The 19,640-nt window shown below is 42.2% G+C and overlaps 1 protein-coding gene across 2 annotated transcripts; it reads left to right on the top strand.

The window, feature by feature from the left end:
• The first annotated feature begins 221 nt into the window (after window positions 1-221).
• ube4b (ubiquitination factor E4B, UFD2 homolog (S. cerevisiae)) lies at window positions 222-19,048 on the top strand. Of its 2 annotated transcripts, XM_030768746.1 has the most exons (29): window positions 222-471; window positions 2,408-2,627; window positions 5,009-5,144; window positions 5,433-5,520; window positions 5,722-5,866; window positions 6,248-6,473; window positions 6,963-7,394; window positions 8,227-8,343; window positions 9,512-9,653; window positions 9,995-10,095; window positions 10,260-10,374; window positions 10,815-10,898; window positions 11,282-11,338; window positions 11,480-11,596; window positions 11,864-11,962; window positions 12,295-12,408; window positions 12,716-12,914; window positions 13,327-13,465; window positions 14,009-14,108; window positions 14,322-14,449; window positions 14,583-14,681; window positions 14,847-15,082; window positions 15,424-15,550; window positions 15,726-15,870; window positions 16,064-16,198; window positions 16,838-17,029; window positions 17,483-17,657; window positions 18,446-18,592; window positions 18,772-19,048. In XM_030768746.1, exons 1-29 carry the CDS (start codon window positions 448-450, stop codon window positions 18,834-18,836), a joined length of 4,104 nt encoding a protein of 1,367 aa, XP_030624606.1. In that variant the 5' UTR covers window positions 222-447; the 3' UTR covers window positions 18,837-19,048. The 2 variants fall into 2 exon arrangements, with proteins under 2 accessions (XP_030624606.1, XP_030624607.1); XM_030768747.1 differs by lacking the exons at window positions 6,963-7,394; window positions 8,227-8,343.
• Window positions 19,049-19,640: the final 592 nt, after the last annotated feature.

Below are 19,640 nucleotides of genomic sequence, written 5' to 3'. Positions count from 1 at the left end.
TATGCGCTGTTAAATGGATCCTCTTGCACATGATAAAGGTTTAACGACCCGATGCACATATACCTCGGAATTCTAAAAAACACCTTGAGACTCATGTAAACAAATTATTATAGGTCACATGGGGCGGGCTCTGAAAACTGACCCCTCGATTGCCGCATCTTGAAATGTAACTAGCACATGTCACGTGATTACAGATCCAAAATGGCCGCGTTGGTGTGTTGGTGAATAATACTTTTGTGTTTGTTTCATTCTTCATAGTATACGAAGAGTAATCATCTCACCGGGGAAAATTCTCATGTATTATATGTTTTAGCTAAAAGGCTTATTATAGACAATCACGACCAACTGCTCTTTGTTTTACCTATCAGACTATGCACTTTTGGTGTTTATAAGATAGCTAGCTGACTGGCTAGCAAAATTGTTTAGCTAAAAATTAAAAGAAAAGCGATGGAAGAGCTCAGTGCCGACGAGGTAAGGCTAACATACTGCTTTTCATGAACTTTTACGCATTTTTTCCGGTTAAATTCGATGTATTACGTTGACGCGTTTGCTCGCAGGATTATATGCTGGATTGCATGTCATTGTCACCTTCCTTTTCAATCGAAACCAGAACCTGGTTAGCAAGCAGTCATGGTACACTGCTGGCTAACAGCACAGAGCTAGCTTGTTAGCTATCAATTTATGGATTCCGTCTGGACCAAGGCGTTAGCTGTCTTAATTGTTTATCTCCATGGTTTACCCCAGGCAACAGAATAGCTTTATTACATAAACCGACTCAAACCGAACTTGAGTCGAAATGCCTATTCTTAAACGAGATCATCATGTAACAGATTGATGATTCAGGTAGTTGGCTGGTTAGCCTAGCCTATGTGCTGTCTGCTAGCTTGGCATAGAAAAACTAAACCGACATAATAATAATTCTTCTTTTCATCTTTCATTTTAGCATGCTAAATCAGTACATCGACTTAGCAGTTAACTAAATTATAACATATAATCATTAAGCTAATTCTAATAAAGGACAGAGTAAAGATACACCTTTGTTACTTTAGCCAGTAAATAACGGTGTTTCGTCAGTCTGCCTAACAAACCATTTGACTGTCTGACAGTACATTTTCAGTAATGCCTTTCAATTCAACTTAGCCACGGTCTTTTAAACTCATAAGGGATCTGTAAATGGTTAAATATGACGAAGACTCCGCGCTTGTTAAACTGTTAAAGAGAAACCGTTAGTTGCATTGTTGCCCGGGCCTTGTCAACGTCAATTTAAAATCCTCCATTTAACCACAGAAGAGACACTTGCAGTCCAAAACAGTTTGCAGCTCTATAATCGAAATCTTACTATATATGAGAACATTAAATTAAATGTACATATGTATATTTACGACCTAAAACGAGGAAAAAAGAGCGTAACCAGGACATTACAGTCTCAACAATTAATTAATTAGGCTCGCGTTTCGTAATGTAACACTGTGTTTGATTTCATTTTCACTATCACCTCATGGAAGAAGACGTATCTCCTAAAGCAGTAATAACTCGTTTTCTGAAAATACCTGTAGCTAAGACAGGTCTTTTCTGAGTGGATTACAGTAAGACGCCGCATAGGCTATCAGTTGGTGAGGGCAAGATTAATGCGCCTAACTATATGGCTGTATTGATTGGTGGGAAGACGTGGCGCAAGCTTTTGATCTTAATAACTTAAATCAATAGAGCCTTTCTCACTTTATCAGAAATGAGAGAAAAACTGATGCATATTTGTAGGTATGAAGACTAAACGTTCTTAAATATTGGCCCTCAAATGTTTGTTATTGAAGAAATTCTTCATTACTGTTCTATGTTTTACACTCATCAGTACAGTGGTTGCCTAAAAAATCAAAGAAGTATAATTTAAAAGAAATAGCCTTTTATCTAGATGTTGCCCAAATTTTAGTTTTGTCTTTGTGACTTGAAGACAGATTTCTTTATCTGAATGCTAATTCTGGTTTCAGGTATGAAAGAGTTCACAGTTTGTTAAGTGAAAATGATTACAGTAAAAAGTTTACAGTATCAGGAAGCATTTTTCTAGGTTTTCTGTTAATCAGTGTGAAAGATCATGGCCACAGTTTTGGTTGATTTCCTTTATAGTTGTGGTTCTGCCTTCATGTCCTTGGCTTCTCCTTCCCAGTCCTGAACATAAACTTCACAGTCTTTGTTTATCCTTTTTCAGCTCTAATGAGTCATCAGACTGCACACTAAAAAGAAAAAAAAAACATAAGGCTTTTGATTTTAGAATGTGTTGTGGTTTACACAAAAAGAAACTCCTTTGAAGAGAAGGTGGGGATAAAACAATAGAGAGCATTTTTTTCCTGTTATTTCAAGTATTTACTGAAGACTGAATTTTTATTTATCACTTTGTTAATGTTCAATGCAGATCCGGAGAAGGCGGCTGGCCCGATTAGCTGGCGGCCAGACGTCCCAGCCCAGCACGCCTCTTAGTACTCCCCTGACGTCCCCACAAAGAGAGACCCCACCTGGGCCCCTGCCCGGACCCTCTGGGGCCCCATCACAGCCGCAGCCACCAGCGCCGTCTCACACTCTGGGCCTCAATGCCCAAAATGGCACCCCTGCCACCTCCCCCATGGGAGCTTCAGGTGAGCGTGCTCTTGTTTAATATCAATCGTTAATTTATTTTAGGCTGTATAAGGATATCTCAAAACTGTCTTAAGCAGCTGCAAGATTACCTCATTCTCTATTACATTAAACAGTGTCCTGGTATTGATTTGGCTTTTCTTAGTGTTCCAACACATGGCAGTAGTTATTGCCATTTTTTTCCCTTTCTTGAGTCAGCCCATCTCAGTAGTCCACTGATAAAAACTGGTTGGACATGTATCTGCCATACTCAGAAGTCTTTGTGTATGTTTCCAATCAGATTTTTTACCTTCCAATGCTACCCCTGTTGTTTTTGTCAGAGAGTACATTTGGCTGCAGCAATCTTCTCTCAAGTCGCTGAAATGGCTATACATTTAACTTCTCCTTTTCGATATGGGTGTTGTGAATTTGTGAGTCTCGCAGCCGTCGGTCAAACCCTGAAAAAGACTGGAGTATAGTGTTCAGTCAGTCAGCTAATGCTGGGCCACTTTAACACCACTGGCTAGCTTACTGACTGTTTTCTCCCCCTCCAAAAGCTCTGCCTTGTTTTTTTTTTTCCTTTATCTGTTTTCATGGCATTTATTGGGCTCATGCTACATATAACAATATGATTGGTTGACCAGGCTAGTGTTTCTATTTTTTTTTTTTTTTAACGTTCATGTCCCTTGAGCAGTTTGTTTTGACAGAGCCTCTCTCCTCTGGTTGGAATCTGGGGGGCCCAGCTCTGGTGTCAGAGTGGAGGCAGGTCGCCTGCTCTGTCTGACTGGGGAGTAATGGTGGCAGGTCTCTGGCAGAAAAGTGCATAGTCATACTGGCACAGACTCTGTACTTTAGCGTAGGCCACAGTTCAGCCCTGGGCCACAGAGATGAGCCAAGATGATAGAGGTAGAGTGTGCACTGTCTGGCCTAGTTATGTCAGCGCTCCTGCACTGATTTCTCTGTACAATCTAAGGAATTTTGTGGCCGTTGTCCCTGTAAGCTAAATGTAACAGTACGCAATAACACATGCATGGCTGCGAGTTCAGCCTAGCAGTTATGGAAGGAAATGCACAAAGTACTGTTTGATTGAGAGAGAATTCAGTTGAATATTATCGCTGAAATTTGAGTTGTTTTCTCAAATATTCAGTAGGCTGAGATTTGCAGCCTCAGAATGGTGTACAGAGTGGCAAACCTACACATAGGTTTAGGGTTAGCACAGGTCTCGTTGGTTTTGCTTCACTTGGTTCTTTGACACCATGTAGGTTTTAATGAACTTTTTATGAGCTGCAGATAGCTTGACCAGTTTACCGCATGGATATTTCTAGAATATTTTCAGGATGAATGTTGTTTGAGGGAGAGGCCTTTGATCTGAGGCTATGTGTCTTTGAACCTTACGTCTATGTTTGGTTATTGTGGGGAATTCATTACTGCTATACTATAGCGAGATAAAACAGGCTATGTTTGTCAGTGTGATTATTTTAAACTCAAACAAACTGTACAATTATAGTCAAGTTGTAGATTTTCTTGACCTGTAGAATGCTCTGGAATACGTAAGTCTGTGTTTGATATATAGGAGGCTATGTGCAATGGCTCTATATTGAACTGAAGCAGTGTAGATTTGTGGACTCCAGGCGTTCATACGAGCAGGTCTGTTCTGACATTGGAAACAGCAGTGTCCCTCTGTGGGGACCATTCAGTACACTTGATACAGAGCTCAGCAATCCGTCAAAGTGCAGCTCTAGCAAAAGCACAAAGGTGCATTACACAGCGGCCGCTCTCTAGAACTTACAGCATTGGGCTGTTTTCCAAAACAGCCGGCATTTTCAACGTTGTCTCAGTCAAGGGTGTTTTTCTGGTAATTTCCTTTGTGTAAAGTTTAATGAGAAGTGCTGTTGTGTGAGAGAATTATTTACAGGGTAATTTGAAACTAAAACCTTATCTTGAGAGGCTTATTGAGTCATGACATCTCTTTGGTTTGCTGCACCTGTTTGACTTGGAAATTATGAGACTCCTGGAACAGAACGAGTTGTCTGTCTCATAACATGGCGGAATTTTAAAGTAACAAATCATTTAGTGACATTTACAAGTGTTCCATAATGGGGCAGCCCCTCCCCCAAAACTGACAAGATGGTGATTGTGAGGGCTTTTTGTGCTTGATTGCCCTGTTGTCATGGAAATTATAATTTGAGGCCTTTTTTGGATAGGCCTTTTCTTTTTCAACAGCCTAATATTTCAGTAGTTATCAGCCCCAAGCTGTGATCGACATTAAAAACAGTATCTACAGGATTTCCTTGTTCCTGACTTGCCTCTTGTGATAGCTTGTGTTTTTGTGGCATATACGTTGCAGTTTCTTTGGGTTCATGTTTTTTTTTTTTTTTGTGTGCGTTTTTTTTTTAATGTACAGGGGTGGCCTACCGCAGCCAGAGCAGTGAGGGGGTCAGCTCTCTGTCCAGTTCCCCATCCAACAGCCTTGAGACTCAGTCACAGACTCTGTCCCGCTCCCAGAGTATGGATATTGACACGGCCTCCTGCGAAAAGAGGTGAGTCACACCTAGAGGAGTCTGAGTCAGAGAGGGCATGAGCACACTGACTCTACATGTAAGGCTGTAATTTGAATCACAGAAATTCAAAAAAGAATCTGCTTTTAAAATGGAATTTTGCTTTTTTTTTTTCTTAGTAGCTTGGACTGTTGTTGGATTTTGAAACTTGTTTTTGAGTAACTTGATGTTTGTAATTTTGAAGACACCCTCTCTCTACCTGAAGAATATTTAATTTTTTTTCCCTGAAACTGGAGTTTTTGATAATACTGTTTGTCCGGTGATCCTCAGCATGTCCCAGGTGGACGTGGACTCAGGAATAGAGAACATGGAGGTAGAAGACAGTGACCGCAGAGAGAAGAGAAACCTGACTGATAAGGTAAAAGTCACTGTACCTTTCTAATCCTGAAAAAAAAACCCTCAAACCGGTTAACTCTGATCAATCTAATGGACTGACCAGGTTTTTGATGGTGATATCGAAAGCCACTGACTGACTGTTTATAGTAATTAGGCCTTTCCTGAGGTGTATGTGTGTGTGTCTGTGTGTGAAATGAGCTGTGTGTTTATGTTTGTGTGACAGGACTCGTCGGCTAACCCGGACGTCTCTGAGGAGCAGGCTCTACAGCTGATCTGTAAGATACTGCGTGTGTCCTGGAAAGACCAGGACCGCGACGTCATCTACCTGCCTTCGCTTGCCGCTGAGTTCCAGCACAACCCCAGAGATGGTAGGAGTGAAAGAATACCACACACAGTGCAGAGATAACCACAGGGAAAGGAAATGACTGAGCTTGCTCTCTGCTGTAGTCGTCTGTCAATGTCTGTAACGTCATGCTCTTATGATAAAGTTGTATTTGATTTGTATCCTGCTGACTGAGTAACAAACTGCTCTCACACAGCTTAGTCTGAGTAGTGATAGTGTATCATTTTTGACAGTAATTACAGAATGTGATTGTCTTGGTACATTTGTCCAATTTGTGGGCGCTGGATATATATAACTGTATAAATAAAGCTATGATTATTAATGTGTGTATGGTTTAGTACCAGTTTTGAATGTATCCCTTCAATGTATATCCCTTAAAAACATTTCCATCCATTTCTTCTTCCAGTCTACTCAGACTTCAAAGACTTGATTGGCCAGATCCTGATGGAAGTTCTGATGATGTCTACGCAATCACGCGTCTCCAACCCATTTGCCAGCCTGACCGCCACATCCCAGCCAATCACAGCTGCCAAATCCCCTGATCGCCACCTGACTCTTGCACCTCCCTCCAGCCAGGGCAGCAGTCCCATGGCCCCATGTGCAGGCTCATTTGGAACAAGCTCTCTGTCCAGGCAAGTGCAAAAGCCCAACTCTCACTGCAACCCAGTGCAAATTTTTTCTCTTTTTTTCTCTCTCTCTCTCTTTAGCCCCTTTCACACATGCACTGCAACCCTGAACCAGATGGAGTATTTCATGTAGGCGAGAACGCGCCTGACTCAGACTATCTGCTGTTGTGTGCTGCATGTGTGAAAGGGCAACTTTGGACAAAATGCAAACCTGATTTTGCGGACATAGTCCGTGGTGCATATGTAAAAACAGCTTTTCTCTCTCTCTCTCTCTCTCTCACTCTCTGACACACACCCCCACACTCTCAGTCTCCTATACTGAACCATCACTGAAAATCTCCGGTGTAGCGTTATTACTATATTCTGTACTACTATTCACTGCACTCTTTTTGTATATCGTTTTATGGCATACTTTTCTTGTTTCCATTAGGAGATGATATATATGTATGTGTGTGTATATCCATGAGTCTACTTGCATCCCACTGTTATTTGCAGTCTGTACGCGAGTAGCCCACATCCGCTGGCTCCCAACACAGCCAGAATGAGTGTTCCATCAGGCCCTGCGACTTCTGCCCCTTCTTCACCTGCTCCTCTGGTGTCCCCAAGTGTCCCTGTTTCTCGCTTGCCCCTCACCTCCCCCTCCTCCCCCCTCCCCATCTCTCAGAGGTACAGGCCCTATTCGGTTAGCTCCTCCCAGACCTCCTCCACTTCTGTGAGTCCTAGCCCCAGGTCTGGCCCCACTGCCTCCTCCTCCTCTTCCGGGCTCCCTATTCCTACTCCCAGGCAGGCCATACCCTCCAGCCCACAGCCAGCCCCCAGTCCCTCCCCCAGTTTCCGCCGTCTGCCCTCCATGCCTCTCCCCCTGCTCCCCGGGTCACCATCTACTCTGGCCAGACGGACCGCCTTGGCTGCACGGATGCCCAATAGGTACTCCCTCCCCGAGTGAGACGAGTGAAATCGCACCTACTAATCCTGTAATGGAATGACATGCATATCGTTATTCTGCCTTACGTTTGATAAGGCTTTTAGTCAAGCTCTTTAGGAAGTCAGACGCCTTAAAACGTGTTGATGCATGCTACACTTATAAGCCTCCCATAAACATCCAATTACTCATCACACGATCAGACCTGAGAAAGTAAGAATAATAAAAAAGGAAGTGTTGTGTGTGCCTAGTAACGTAGCTCATACAGCATAATTCCATTTGCCTGAAGCTTAGATCCCTCTTTGAAAAGTGTTCAGTGCATTGCATTGTTGTGGTCAGTTTTAAGAAGTGATTTATGAAGATCAGTTTCAAGAAGTGATTAATGTCTCTTCTTTCTTTCTGATGGTAACTTTCTATTGAAAACCAAGAATGTAATCAGACAGCAGGCATGGGTTTATTTTGGAACAGAAGGCTCTGTCTTTTTTGCAAGTGCTCTGCTGGTACACTGGAACAACATTCCTTACATACTTTCTCTTGTTAAACGCAATTTTCTTTTGATTTTTCATATTAACTTGATACCATTAAACAGCTTTTGTTCTATTAGCTGTTGTGTATGTAAGAGCATCATGACCCTTATCAAAGTGGAGTTACGTTTTTATAAACGGTGAGGATGGGCTTCATTGTACTTCATTGCTTTAGTTGATCTTTTTTTTTTTTTAGCTTGTAAGCTTGTATGCTCTTTTCATTTTCAATCTTCAATGTTTTTTTTTTTTTTCCACTAAATCCTTCCATCTCCTCTCATGTGCTGAATCGGTCGGTTTGCGATGGCCACACCAGTCCTCTCTCCCTCCTCTTCTTCGCCCTGTCTGACGTGTCTCAGGACAGCAGCGACGAAGAGCTGGAGGAAGAGGAGGAGGAGGAGGAGGATTTTTCCAGGGTTCAGTTTGGGTCCAGGTACCAATGACATCATGAGTGTGTGATTAAACAGCGCTGCATGCTTGGCCACTAACAGCAGCCCAACATGGTGGTCCACCATCTCGCACTATGGCTCATAGACATTTTTAGATGAAAGAGATGGCGTTAAACTCATTTATTCATTAATTTTTTCAGTTTCAGCTATGATGGGCGAGACAAACAGTACTTTATGAAACATTCCTGTCAAACCTGTCGTTGGTGTTGGCACACTTGGGGCACCTGGATGACAGAAAAGTTATATCATCAGATCAATCTCATAAATGGCATGAGTCATTTGATACTAACGTGGCTTTTGACATTATCAACATCCCGTTGACTTAAAAGTGTGTTTTCTCCCAAAGCTGGAAAAAAAAAACACCAGCTGTGTTGTAAGTTACTGAATTTCCTAAGACGCTGAAAAAAGATTGTAGCAGTCTATGACAGAAGATTGAATTGTTGAGAAGTGAACGAATGCATAACTTGACTAATGATACAATCAGAGTTGTGTTGTGATGTGTGCTCTCTTCTTTGGTTATGCACCGCTAACAGCTTGTACAACTCTCATTAAGACCTTTAGCAGAAACACGAGCACACCGGGAATGTGTTTTTGTTTTATTATCCTTCACTAATGGGAATGAGAAGTGCTCTCCGAAGCCTTGACTAAAGCCTGAACATTATGTGCAGGTCTTTAGTGTTGGACAAAACAGTAACAGGGCCAGAGAGTGTTTTAGGTATTTTCTCTGTGCCAGTCGAAGGTTGTATTGTCCAATTATGTGTGTGTGTGTGTGTGTGTGTGTGTTTGCGTTTGTGTGCGTGCGCGTGCTAAGCAGTGCTGTGAACTGAAGAAACCCTGACCTTTTGCATCTTAAATCCCGTCATACTTGAAATATTGAAAACCTCTTTTTCTAAATGACACGGTGTGTGGCATCGATGCATAACTGTATGCTGAAAAATATGTGTGATGCTTTAAAAGCATTAAAAATGTCTTTGAAGCAGAATTTGGATGGCCTGATTGCTTAACCCCTTTCACTTAATGGAGGCTTTTCCAAACACGCTCTTTAGGTGATGTGTTTTTTTTTTTTTTTAAATCTCTCTCTCTCTCTCTCTCTCTCTCTCTCTCTCTCTGTCTCTGTGCGTGTGTTGTGTGTGTGTGTGTGTGTGTGTGTAGCCTGGGTGCATGTGGAGGGGGAATGGCGTGTGATTCGGGCAGTGATCGCTTTACCATTGAGCCATGTAAGGAGACTGAGATGTTGAACTACCTCATCGAGCGCTTCGACAGCGTGGGCATGGAGGAGAGGAAAGCTCCCAAGGTCTGTGTCGGTTCACTAAAAATGTATACTTTTTTTATACGGAATCCTTTTGAACTTTACATTGCTTAGATACTTGATAAATCATTTGTAAAAGATTTATTTTAGTGTATTATTTGTGAAAATTATATTCAGGAATGAAACATGTAAAAGTCCTTGATTAGAATACCAGTGCACACTTAAGATGAAAAAGCAGTATAAGAATTGTAGCTTCTCTGCTCAGAGTGAAAGTAAAAGAACTCCTGTGTGTTGTGGGGAGCTCTGCTGGTCTGGCTCATGAGACCTCATATTCCATTTGATGGCATTTGTTTTGTCTTTGTCTTTTTTTTCTTCTCCTCCTGCAGATGTGTAGCCAGCCTCTAGTCAGTCAGCTGCTTAGCAACATTCGCTCTCAGTGTATTTCCCATGCTGCTCTTGTGCTTCAGGGAGCCCTCACTCAGCCTCGGTCAGTCACTGCTACCTTTATTATATTTTTAATGTCCATTTTAAACTATTTAAAATGATTAAGAAACACACACACACAAACAGTTGGCACTGTGTCTTGTGGCTATCGTTATTACTTTTCAACTGAATTAATTTGCCAAATCCCCCTTACACCCCACCCCAAAGGGCTCCTTTACAGCCCTCCCTGCTTGTTCCCTACATGCTGTGCCGGAACCTTCCATATGGCTTCATCCAGGAGCTGGTGCGCATGACTCACCAGGAGGAGGAGGTGTTCAAACAGGTGGGAGGTGCAAGAGATTACGGAGGAGACGCCACATGCTGAGCACGTAACTGTGTGAAGCTGAAGAGTCATACCGTTTCTACCTGAAATTGGGTTTTCAGAAGCATTTAAAGCAGTAATTTACTGGATTAATGGATTTAGTCATCGAATACATGAATGTGCTTTGTCTGTCAAATAATCCCCACATCCATAAAGATGTAGCAGACCCAGATACGTCAGTTCAATTAGCCCTACTGCGTGGCATTCATCCTCTTTCTTATATTCAGATTCTTTGATTTAAATCAAGTTTTAAAGATGGTTAAAGAGCCAAAAAAAAAAAGCAAGGAGATTCTGTGTTATAATCATCACGAGGTTTGATCTTTTCCCCCAGCCTAACAGCAGAGTGATGTTTAAATCCTTCCTCGAGTCTCCCACTGAGATCAGTCTTTCTCTTCCCACAGATCTTCATTCCCATCCTTCAAGGGCTTTGTTTAGCGGTTAAAGAATGTTCTTTTGACAGTGACAACTTTAAGTACCCCTTGATGGTAAGGAAAATGAAGTGTGAGCCCTGTTAAAGCTTAGTGTTTCTGACGTGTAAGAAGCCTTCCATCCTAACAGGCAGTCTTTCCTCATGAGAGATGAGCAGATCTCCTGCTCAACGCTAAAAGTCTTTCAAATGTTGGCTAGAGCATAGAATTGCACACAGGGCTTTTAGTTTGAATTAGAGTCTATGACGAAACTTGCTGTTCATAGCTTTAATAGCTTGTGGAAAGACAGGTGGTAATGTTTTAGCTGGAAGTTAATGTTCTGTTTAACAAGAAATAAGATGACGTGAATAAATGATTAGTTATACACCAGAGATGATCTTGCGATATAGATTAATGTTTTTTGTTTGTTTTTTTCCTTTTTTTGTTCTGTTATTAAACAGGCTTTAGCTGAGCTTTGTGAAATCAAGTTTGGAAAAACTCACCCCATGTGCAATTTGGTAAGTGATTTGGAAAACTGGAAAATTGTCTCCTAAATTTACATTTACTCATGTAGCAGACACTCAGTCTTATTCATCATGCACACATGATGGTTGTTACGTATTTTTGTTGAGCGTATGTGTGTGTTTCTGTGTGTGCAGATCACCTCCCTGCCGCTGTGGTGTCCTGATTCTCTGAGTCCAGGAGCAGGCAGAGAGGTCCAGAGACTGTCTTTCCTGGGCGCCTTCTTCAGCCTGTCTGTCTTCGCAGAGGATGACGTGAGACACTCTCCTTGTTTAAAAAACACAAACTCATGAGTGTGTGATGTGACCTGACATGTAATGTATGAAAACACTGCTTATGGAACATGTGAAAACAGTGAAACATGACAGTGGCTGTGCTTTGTTTTTTATTTTTTTTTTCCCGGCGAGTTGAGGGTTCTACTGAAGTCACATTTTAACAGCTAAAAAGTTTTAGAACCTACATTCACAGCTTGGTTATTTATATATTTATGTACCATCTCTTTATTTGCTTGTTTGTTTTAGAGCAAAGTTGGCGATAAGTACTTCTCAGGTCCTGCCATAACAATGGAGAACACGCGTGTTGTCAGCCAGTCTCTGCAGCACTACCTGGAATCCGCCAGGGTAACAATCCACAGCGCCCATCTCACCACTAAAACTTTACTGAATCTGTGGATGAAAGGCGCATGGTTTTCTTTTATGGCTCAGTAGTGTTGGTTGATGTCAAAGGCTCTAAACTGTTCTTCAAACCAAAATATCATTTTTTTTCTTTCCTGTGCATGTAGAGTATAGATTGCTGGCAAAAATATACATGCATGCTGGTTTATTCATGTCCCACCGTCTTTGAGTGGATAAAAATGTACTATTCAGTTAATTACTCAGTATTCATAATGCATTCTGAATATTTCTTGACTAAAAACAGCTCACTTCTGTGGTTTCTTGTTGGTTGTTTCCAGGGCGACCTGTTTAAAATCCTCCATAACATTTTGTTGAACAGTGAGACGAGGGAGGCCGCCCTCAGCTACATGGCCGCTGTGGTTAATCGTAATGTGAAAAAGGCCCAGATGCAGGTGAGGGTCTATCAGAATCCCTGCAGATGTAAACTAAACCGTTTCTTTATAGAATCCCAGGATAAATCCAAAATCTCTGAGGGTCCACTTATGCAGCAGAATCATGCAGATTACACATGTATTGTCATTGTCCGCTGTTCATTTATGACATTGTTGTTATTTTGCTGTATTATGCATTGCCACTCAAACTAAACATCTTTCAAATTTGTACATGCATGATCATGTCAGTGTACAGTACTGTAGTTACACATAGGTAGTGACTGCTCCTCTCTCTCTCTCTCTCTCTCTCTGTCTCTCTCTCTCTTAGACGGATGATAAGCTGGTGTCTACAGATGGTTTCATGCTGAACTTCCTGTGGGTTCTGCAGCAGCTGAGTATGAAGATAAAGCTTGAGACAGTGGACCCTCTCTACATCTTTCACCCCAAATGTCGTCTCAACGTCAGCCCAGAGGAGACTCGGCTCAAAGCCACCATGGAGGAGCTCAAGAGCTGGCTCGCAGAGCTGCGTGAGTGTCCCTCACTCCTTCTCCTCCTCTGAGATGGTTCAACGCTTTTACAAATTCCTGACTAGGCATTTCATACCTGTTTGCTTTAGTGCATGTAGCACTTCTCATGTTATCATGTGCTAGTGATCACTTTTGATGCACAAAAATCATAGATATTTTATAATGTGTGTATGTGCGCACACCCTCTACATGGTAAAGTGTGTCTTATTTTATGATGTCTCGCATTTAAAAATTCTTTTTTTCCACCAACCCTTCTCTATATGTAACGTTCCTTTGTCAGCCTTTGACTTTTTAAGGTTTTGGATTGGACGTGTCTTATTCATACTGTCAGGTCTTACAGTGTACAGTCTTTGGCTCGAGTAATTCTGACTTTCCAGAAATCTGATAAGAGTTTCCTGCCTGTGCTTTACAGATGGTGACCCGTCCAAGTTCTCTGAGCCCAAGTTCCCCACAGAGTGTTTCTTCCTGACGCTTCACACACATCACCTTTCCATCCTGCCAGGCTGTCGACGATACATCCGCAGACTCAGAGCCATCAGAGACCTGAACAGGTACACACACACACACACACACACACACACACACAGTAATGTGGATTGAATGTAAAAGCTAATATTCTGTCACTCTAAATTTGTATTAAATTGTTCATTCTGTACAGTCTTGCTGTGGCTGAATATTTAAGGCTGCTGTTTAAAACCTTATTTTTGTGTAGGTAAGCTTTGACTGTGGTTGTTCTTTTAAGGCAGGGATGTCTTTTCCCTGAGGGCTTTCACAGTGCAATGCTGCTGGAGTGTTCTCCTGGATCTCCTAATGCAGTATTGTTTCCAAACATTGCCTGAAATAATAGCTTATATGGGTTAGTGCTGCATTAGTGGCAGTCTTTCAAGTCCTTCACAGAGCAGCTGAAGGCCCCTGAGAAGAGCGCGTTCTCTCACTGTCTGCCTGCAGTGAACGAGCCCTTCCTGGGCTTAGAGTTCCCCCTGCTGTTGGCAATGATCATGACACTTACCCATATGAAAAATGAAGATGTGTGCAGCTGGGATCTTTGTTTGACTGAGCTGTGAGGGTATATGTCTCGTGTATGTGTTCGGCAGAACGGTGGAGGAGCTGAAGAACAGTGAGAGTCAGTGGAAGGACTCACCCCTGGCCAGCCGTCACAGAGAGATGCTGAAGAGATGCAAAACCCAGTTGAAGGTGTGTGTCTTTGAAAACCCTTTTGCTCCACTCCACAAGAAACATGATTATACCTCAGATTATTCACACTTTGTCTCTATCACCTCTAGAAATAACTTTCCCACAGAAACTGAAAAGATTTGGCCAGGAAAGACATGCAGAAACAAATGAGGTGTAAGGAATATGTGTAATCAGTGTTGGTTTTGAATGAATGTGACCGTACTGTGTTTTCAGAAACTGGTACGCTCTAAAGCATGCGCAGACGCAGGCCTGCTGGATGAGAACCTGCTGCGCAGATGTCTGCAGTTCTACAGTATGGTTATCCAGCTGATACTGCGTATGGTGGACCCTTCTTACCCAAAGTCAGTCCCAACACATAGCCCTCCAGCTCTTCTTTTTCTTCTTCTTGTTCTTCTTATTTTTCTTCTTTTTTTTTTTCCTGAGCCCAGCTGTCAAATTTAACTCACACTCTGTCATCTCTGTTTTTAATCAAAGCATCACCCTGCCGCTGAACCCTGAGATCCCCAAAAGCTTTGCAGCACTCCCTGAATTCTACATCGAGGATGTTGCAGAGTTCCTGCTTTTCATCGTGCAGTAAGTCATTTCACTCGTCTGTAAGACTGAAAGTAAGAGTCTAGTTAACACACAGTGAAACAACAAAGATGAGGAGTCAAAGCAGAAATGTATCGGTTGGCTATCAGTCAGTAAGTGTCACAGAGGCCTGCCTGACAAATTCTCTCATTCTGTTCCCTGTCTCAGGTACTCGCCACAGGTTCTGTATGAGCCATGCACCCAAGACATTGCAACTTTCCTTGTGGTTTTCATCTGCAATCAGAGCTACATTAGAAACCCTTACCTGATAGCTAAGCTGGTGGAAGTTCTGTTTGTCACTAACCCAGCTGTGCAGCCCCGCACCCAACGCTTCTCAGAAATGATCGAAAACCACCCGCTGTCAATCAAGCAGCTTGTTCCCGCCCTCATGAAGTTCTACACAGGTGAGGAGGTGGGGACTGAATGTGGGCTTAATGGGGAGGAAGGGGAGAACCACATGAAAGAGTCAACCACTTGAAATATTTGTAAGCCTTCTGAAAGAATGTTGTTCTTTCACTGACGTTTCTGGGTATGTCTATACCGCTGCACAAATCACTCCTCAACTCACAATAAACTTTTTAAGACTTATTTGTGGCTGGTACTTTTCTCTTGTTTGAAACTTTTTGTTTTTTCAGTTTTATTTGGGGGATTGGGTGAATATTTTTCAGTTGTTTGATGTATTTGGGGGATTGGGTGAAAATTGAAAAAGCCCTTTGGTTAGACAGAGTGTGATTTCCTTCCCCAGATGTGGAGCACACTGGTGCCACCAGCGAGTTCTATGACAAATTCACCATTCGCTACCACATCAGCACCATCTTCAAGAGCTTGTGGCAGAACATCGGCCATCACGGCACCTTCCTGGAGGAGTTTAAGTGAGTGTGTACACCACTGCATATACCACTCATAACACTGGGTCGACGAATCCCGTCTCAAATTGTTTATGAATCTTAAATCAGCGGAAGGACAGGGCTATCACAGTGTTCTCTTCTGAAAGCTTCACCCGTCCCTCACCGTGTCTCCTTTTGTTTTTTTCCCTCTCTGCCACAGCTCTGGGAAGCAGTTTGTACGCTACATTAACATGCTGATCAATGACACCACCTTCCTGCTGGACGAGAGCTTAGAGTCACTGAAGCGCATCCACGAGATCCAGGAGGAGATGAAGAATAAGGAGCAGTGGGACCAACTGCCCAGAGTTAGTGCATTACGCCCACAGCAGCTGAAACATTTCACCAACCTGCCCGTATACCTGAGCATGTGAACAGTCTGCACTAGAGAATTCGTATTAACCAAACATAATGGGAACACTACTGATAAGACCACCATTTATTTATTCCTAACAACCAGACTGGTTTCATTCGTTAACGGTGATTTTTGTTGTTCCTCAGGAGCAGCAGCAGAGTCGTCAGTCCCAGCTAACTCAGGATGAGCGGGTGTCACGTTCTTACCTGGCATTAGCCACAGAGACAGTGGACATGTTTCACATTCTCACCAAACAGGTCCAGAAACCCTTCCTCCGGCCTGTGAGTACTCAGCACTGTCAAGTCAAAGCTGTGCTTATTCACCATAAACAGATATGTCACTCTCAAATATGACTTCATTCAGATTCATGTCTTATTTGTTTTTGGGGCTTGGGAAGGTCAACTGATTTTACATCGACCTTCGTGTTTTCGGATCAGTTAAAAATCAATGAAAGTTCTGGATGTCTCGCTCATCCAAGGTGAATCAAACCTACAGCGCAGGCACTATTTTACACTCGTCAGTCCTTCCCAAAGCCAGAAGCAGCATGAAGCATCACATCATCAAGGACAAATAGAGAGCAAAAATCTGAATTATGAATTATTACTGAGTTTGATTATTCCATTTGCTGACACTGCGCTAAGCTAGCAGTGAAACAGGTGAACATGAGGAGAGGTGGTATTTTAGCTCGTAGCCTCTATATGAATGAACTCCGTGCACTCTGATCTCTGCCGGTATTTATAGCCCAGGGGGAAAGTTGAGCTTCTGCCAAGCTCAAGACGTTGAGTTTATTTAGAGGGAGTGCAAAATAGAAACAATCCCACTGATTCAAATAAAAGAATTTGTGAGAGCTGTGTGTGTCCTCTACAGTAAGGTAAAGCCTTGGTCATGACCAAGAGAAATTTCTCTGTTCTGCTGAACAGGAGCTGGGTCCTCGTTTGGCTGCTATGCTGAACTATAACCTGCAGCAGCTGTGTGGACCCAAGTGTCGGGACCTGAAAGTGGAGAACCCAGAGAAATACGGTTTCGAGCCCAAGAAGCTCCTGGATCAATTGACTGACATTTACCTGCAGCTGGACTGTGCCCGCTTCGCTAAAGCCATTGCAGATGACCAGGTGTGTGTGTGTGTGTTTGGTTTTTCAACAGTAGCCTGCAATTTTACTGTTGGAGCATCCTGTTACCCTGGATACCTGCCCCAAAGAACTGTCTGCTTATAGTCAGAATGTTGGACTAGAACTCAGAACACATAGGTGCACAATAAATGACAATAAATGTGTGTGCTCACTATCATTAAAATGTCTGAATTTTTAAGCCCCCTCAAGCAGTCGTTCTCATATAATGGACCCCGTTTCTTTCACCAGAAGACAAACAGTTGTGCTGTCTTTCACATAGTATGTCATAGTGTGGTGATTTCTTCACCAGATTATCAGACAGACCATATAAGTTACTTGACAAGTTCAGATGCACAGTGTCACAGTAGAACAATGCTTAGAGTGTCTCAGGACAGCACAGTGTTCTTTTCCCCTCTCTGTTCACTCATTTTCTTCCTCCTCTCTGTCTCCTCTCAGAGGTCATATAGCAGGGAGCTCTTTGAGGAAGTTATTTCGAAGATGAGGAAAGCGGGCATTAAGTCTAACATTGCTATTGAGAAGTTCAAGCTACTGCTGGAGAAGGTGGAGGAGATTGTGGCCAGAAACTCTCAGTCAGAGATGGACTACAGCGACGCTCCCGATGAGTTTAAAGGTATGCAGGGAACCTCTGCAGAGAGGTCTGTTGGCAGCCGACATGGGCCAGACTGGCTCGGTTCCTCCGCACGTCTGGAAAGATCAGGCCCATACTCCCAAAACCGCAGACCGAACCTAATCCAGGACAGGAATGCGGTTCACATGCTTGCTTTGATTTGCTGAGATGCCACTTTAGTCTTTGAGCTCTAATGGAGTGTGGTGTAAAATATGCTCAGAGGTGTCAACTAGCTGACTGAGGTTAAAACATCTCAAGCTGTCCCACAAGTTGTATTTTTAAACACACTCCAAATAAACCTCTCCATGGTAACCTTTTAGTCTTAACACACGAGGAAGCTTTATCTCAATGATTTTTTTTTTGTCCTTATGCTTTTTTTAAAGTTACAATAACATTAAAAGGGTGTTTACAAGATTTTTCACTGACATAATTGCATAGCAATCTGCTATCTAAACATTGCCTTTGGCCAGTGAAACTTACAGGGGGAGAAAAGCATTGCTTAATTCATCATGGAAAATTGAACAAAGTATGTTATAGATTTCTTTCTCCTAGAAGCTATTTCAGTAGATACCACAGTTGCAATGCTGTTATCTAAAGTCAGAATTGACCTATAAGAGAAAATATTTTGTCAGATATTCCTTTTTGGGGAGAGAAGGACTTCAAACAAAACTTATCACTGAAAGCACATACACATTTATGCTCTGCTCTCATTTGCTCATTTATGAAGACATTTAGGTGTGAAGATCATTCTCAGGGAAATTTGTAAATAACAATCGTTCTGTTTGTTACAGACCCTCTAATGGACACTTTAATGACAGACCCTGTCCAGCTGCCCTCTGGGAACATCATGGACCGAGCCATCATCCTGCGTCACCTTCTCAACTCCCCGACAGACCCTTTCAATAGACAGCCGCTTAATGAAAGCATGCTGGAGTCAGGTACGCTCACGGGAACACACTGCACCCCTTCTGCCCTTTCAGTCACATGTGTTGGTCTGAACTGGTCTGGACAGCTTGGCAATCTCTTGACCAGTATAAATCAATATGTTTACCTATAAATTCACACTTCTTTGAGTAGACTGTTGTTAGACTAATGTGTTCTTTTTTTTTTCCACCAGTCCCAGAGCTTAAGGAGCGGATTCATGCCTGGATGAGGGAGAAGCAGGGAGGACGGCTAACTTAGCGAGCTAGACTTGAAGCCAGTTGAGGATGTTTTGCACCGCACCAGAATTCATCTAGAAGAAATAAAGAGAAGAGGGGGAAAAAAGACCCCATCCAAAAGCTGATTTGATTTTCTTCCCTTTATTCTTTTTGGTTTTTTTTTTTCTTGGGACAATGTCTTTAAGGCCCTGGGTTCTAAATTGAAGCATAATAAAGTTTAGACTTTTAAAAGGTTTTGCTTTATGACTTTGTGTATATGTACCTATACGTATATATATATATACCAACACTATATTTAATTGGGCAAACATATTGCAGATGGTGGGAAGAAGCAGGTTCACATTCTAGAAAATCTGTCCTCAAACAAAATTGGATGTATTCAAAATAGCTTTAAAGTCTGTTTTTGTTTTTGTTATGGTTTATTTTTTGTGTTTTTTTAAAGGTTTTTTTTCCAGGATAGTATATTTGTGCTTTATACATGCATTTAGTGGTTCTGAGTGAGACTGAAAGGTTAAGGACCGTGAACAATGATCCATTTCATACTCCCTCGCTGTGTTGCAGTACCTTGTTAATGAAAACAGTGACTATAAACATCAAACAAGAAGTGCTTTAGCTGCAAACTATGGCACCACCAATAAGCGTTAATGACAGTATGGTATACAAACTTTAGCCTAACACGCGTGTCGTTTGCTGACAACACTAGGAAAGGGGGAGAAAAAGACAGAAGAAATAGTTTGAAATTTAACTTGCCAGATTGATTTGTAGAAAAAAAAAAGTATTGTGTTTGTTTCACTTCTTATTATCAAATTATTCATTGATAGTAGTC

Source organism: Chanos chanos, chromosome 3, assembly GCF_902362185.1.
Source record: "Chanos chanos chromosome 3, fChaCha1.1, whole genome shotgun sequence".
Classification (NCBI taxonomy): Eukaryota; Metazoa; Chordata; class Actinopteri; order Gonorynchiformes; family Chanidae; genus Chanos; species Chanos chanos.
The sequence above is the reverse complement of the archived record's forward strand: the minus strand, read 5'-3'. Positions and strand labels throughout refer to the sequence as shown.

Bases quoted from the DNA above. Each gene is read 5' to 3' on its own strand.
- ube4b (XM_030768746.1), top strand. From the start codon at position 448: ATGGAAGAGCTCAGTGCCGACGAG. The intron at 12,409-12,715 runs GTGAGGGTCTAT...TCTCTCTCTTAG, and splicing joins TGAAAAAGGCCCAGATGCAG to ACGGATGATAAGCTGGTGTC. The intron at 16,199-16,837 runs GTGAGTACTCAG...TCTGCTGAACAG, and splicing joins AGAAACCCTTCCTCCGGCCT to GAGCTGGGTCCTCGTTTGGC.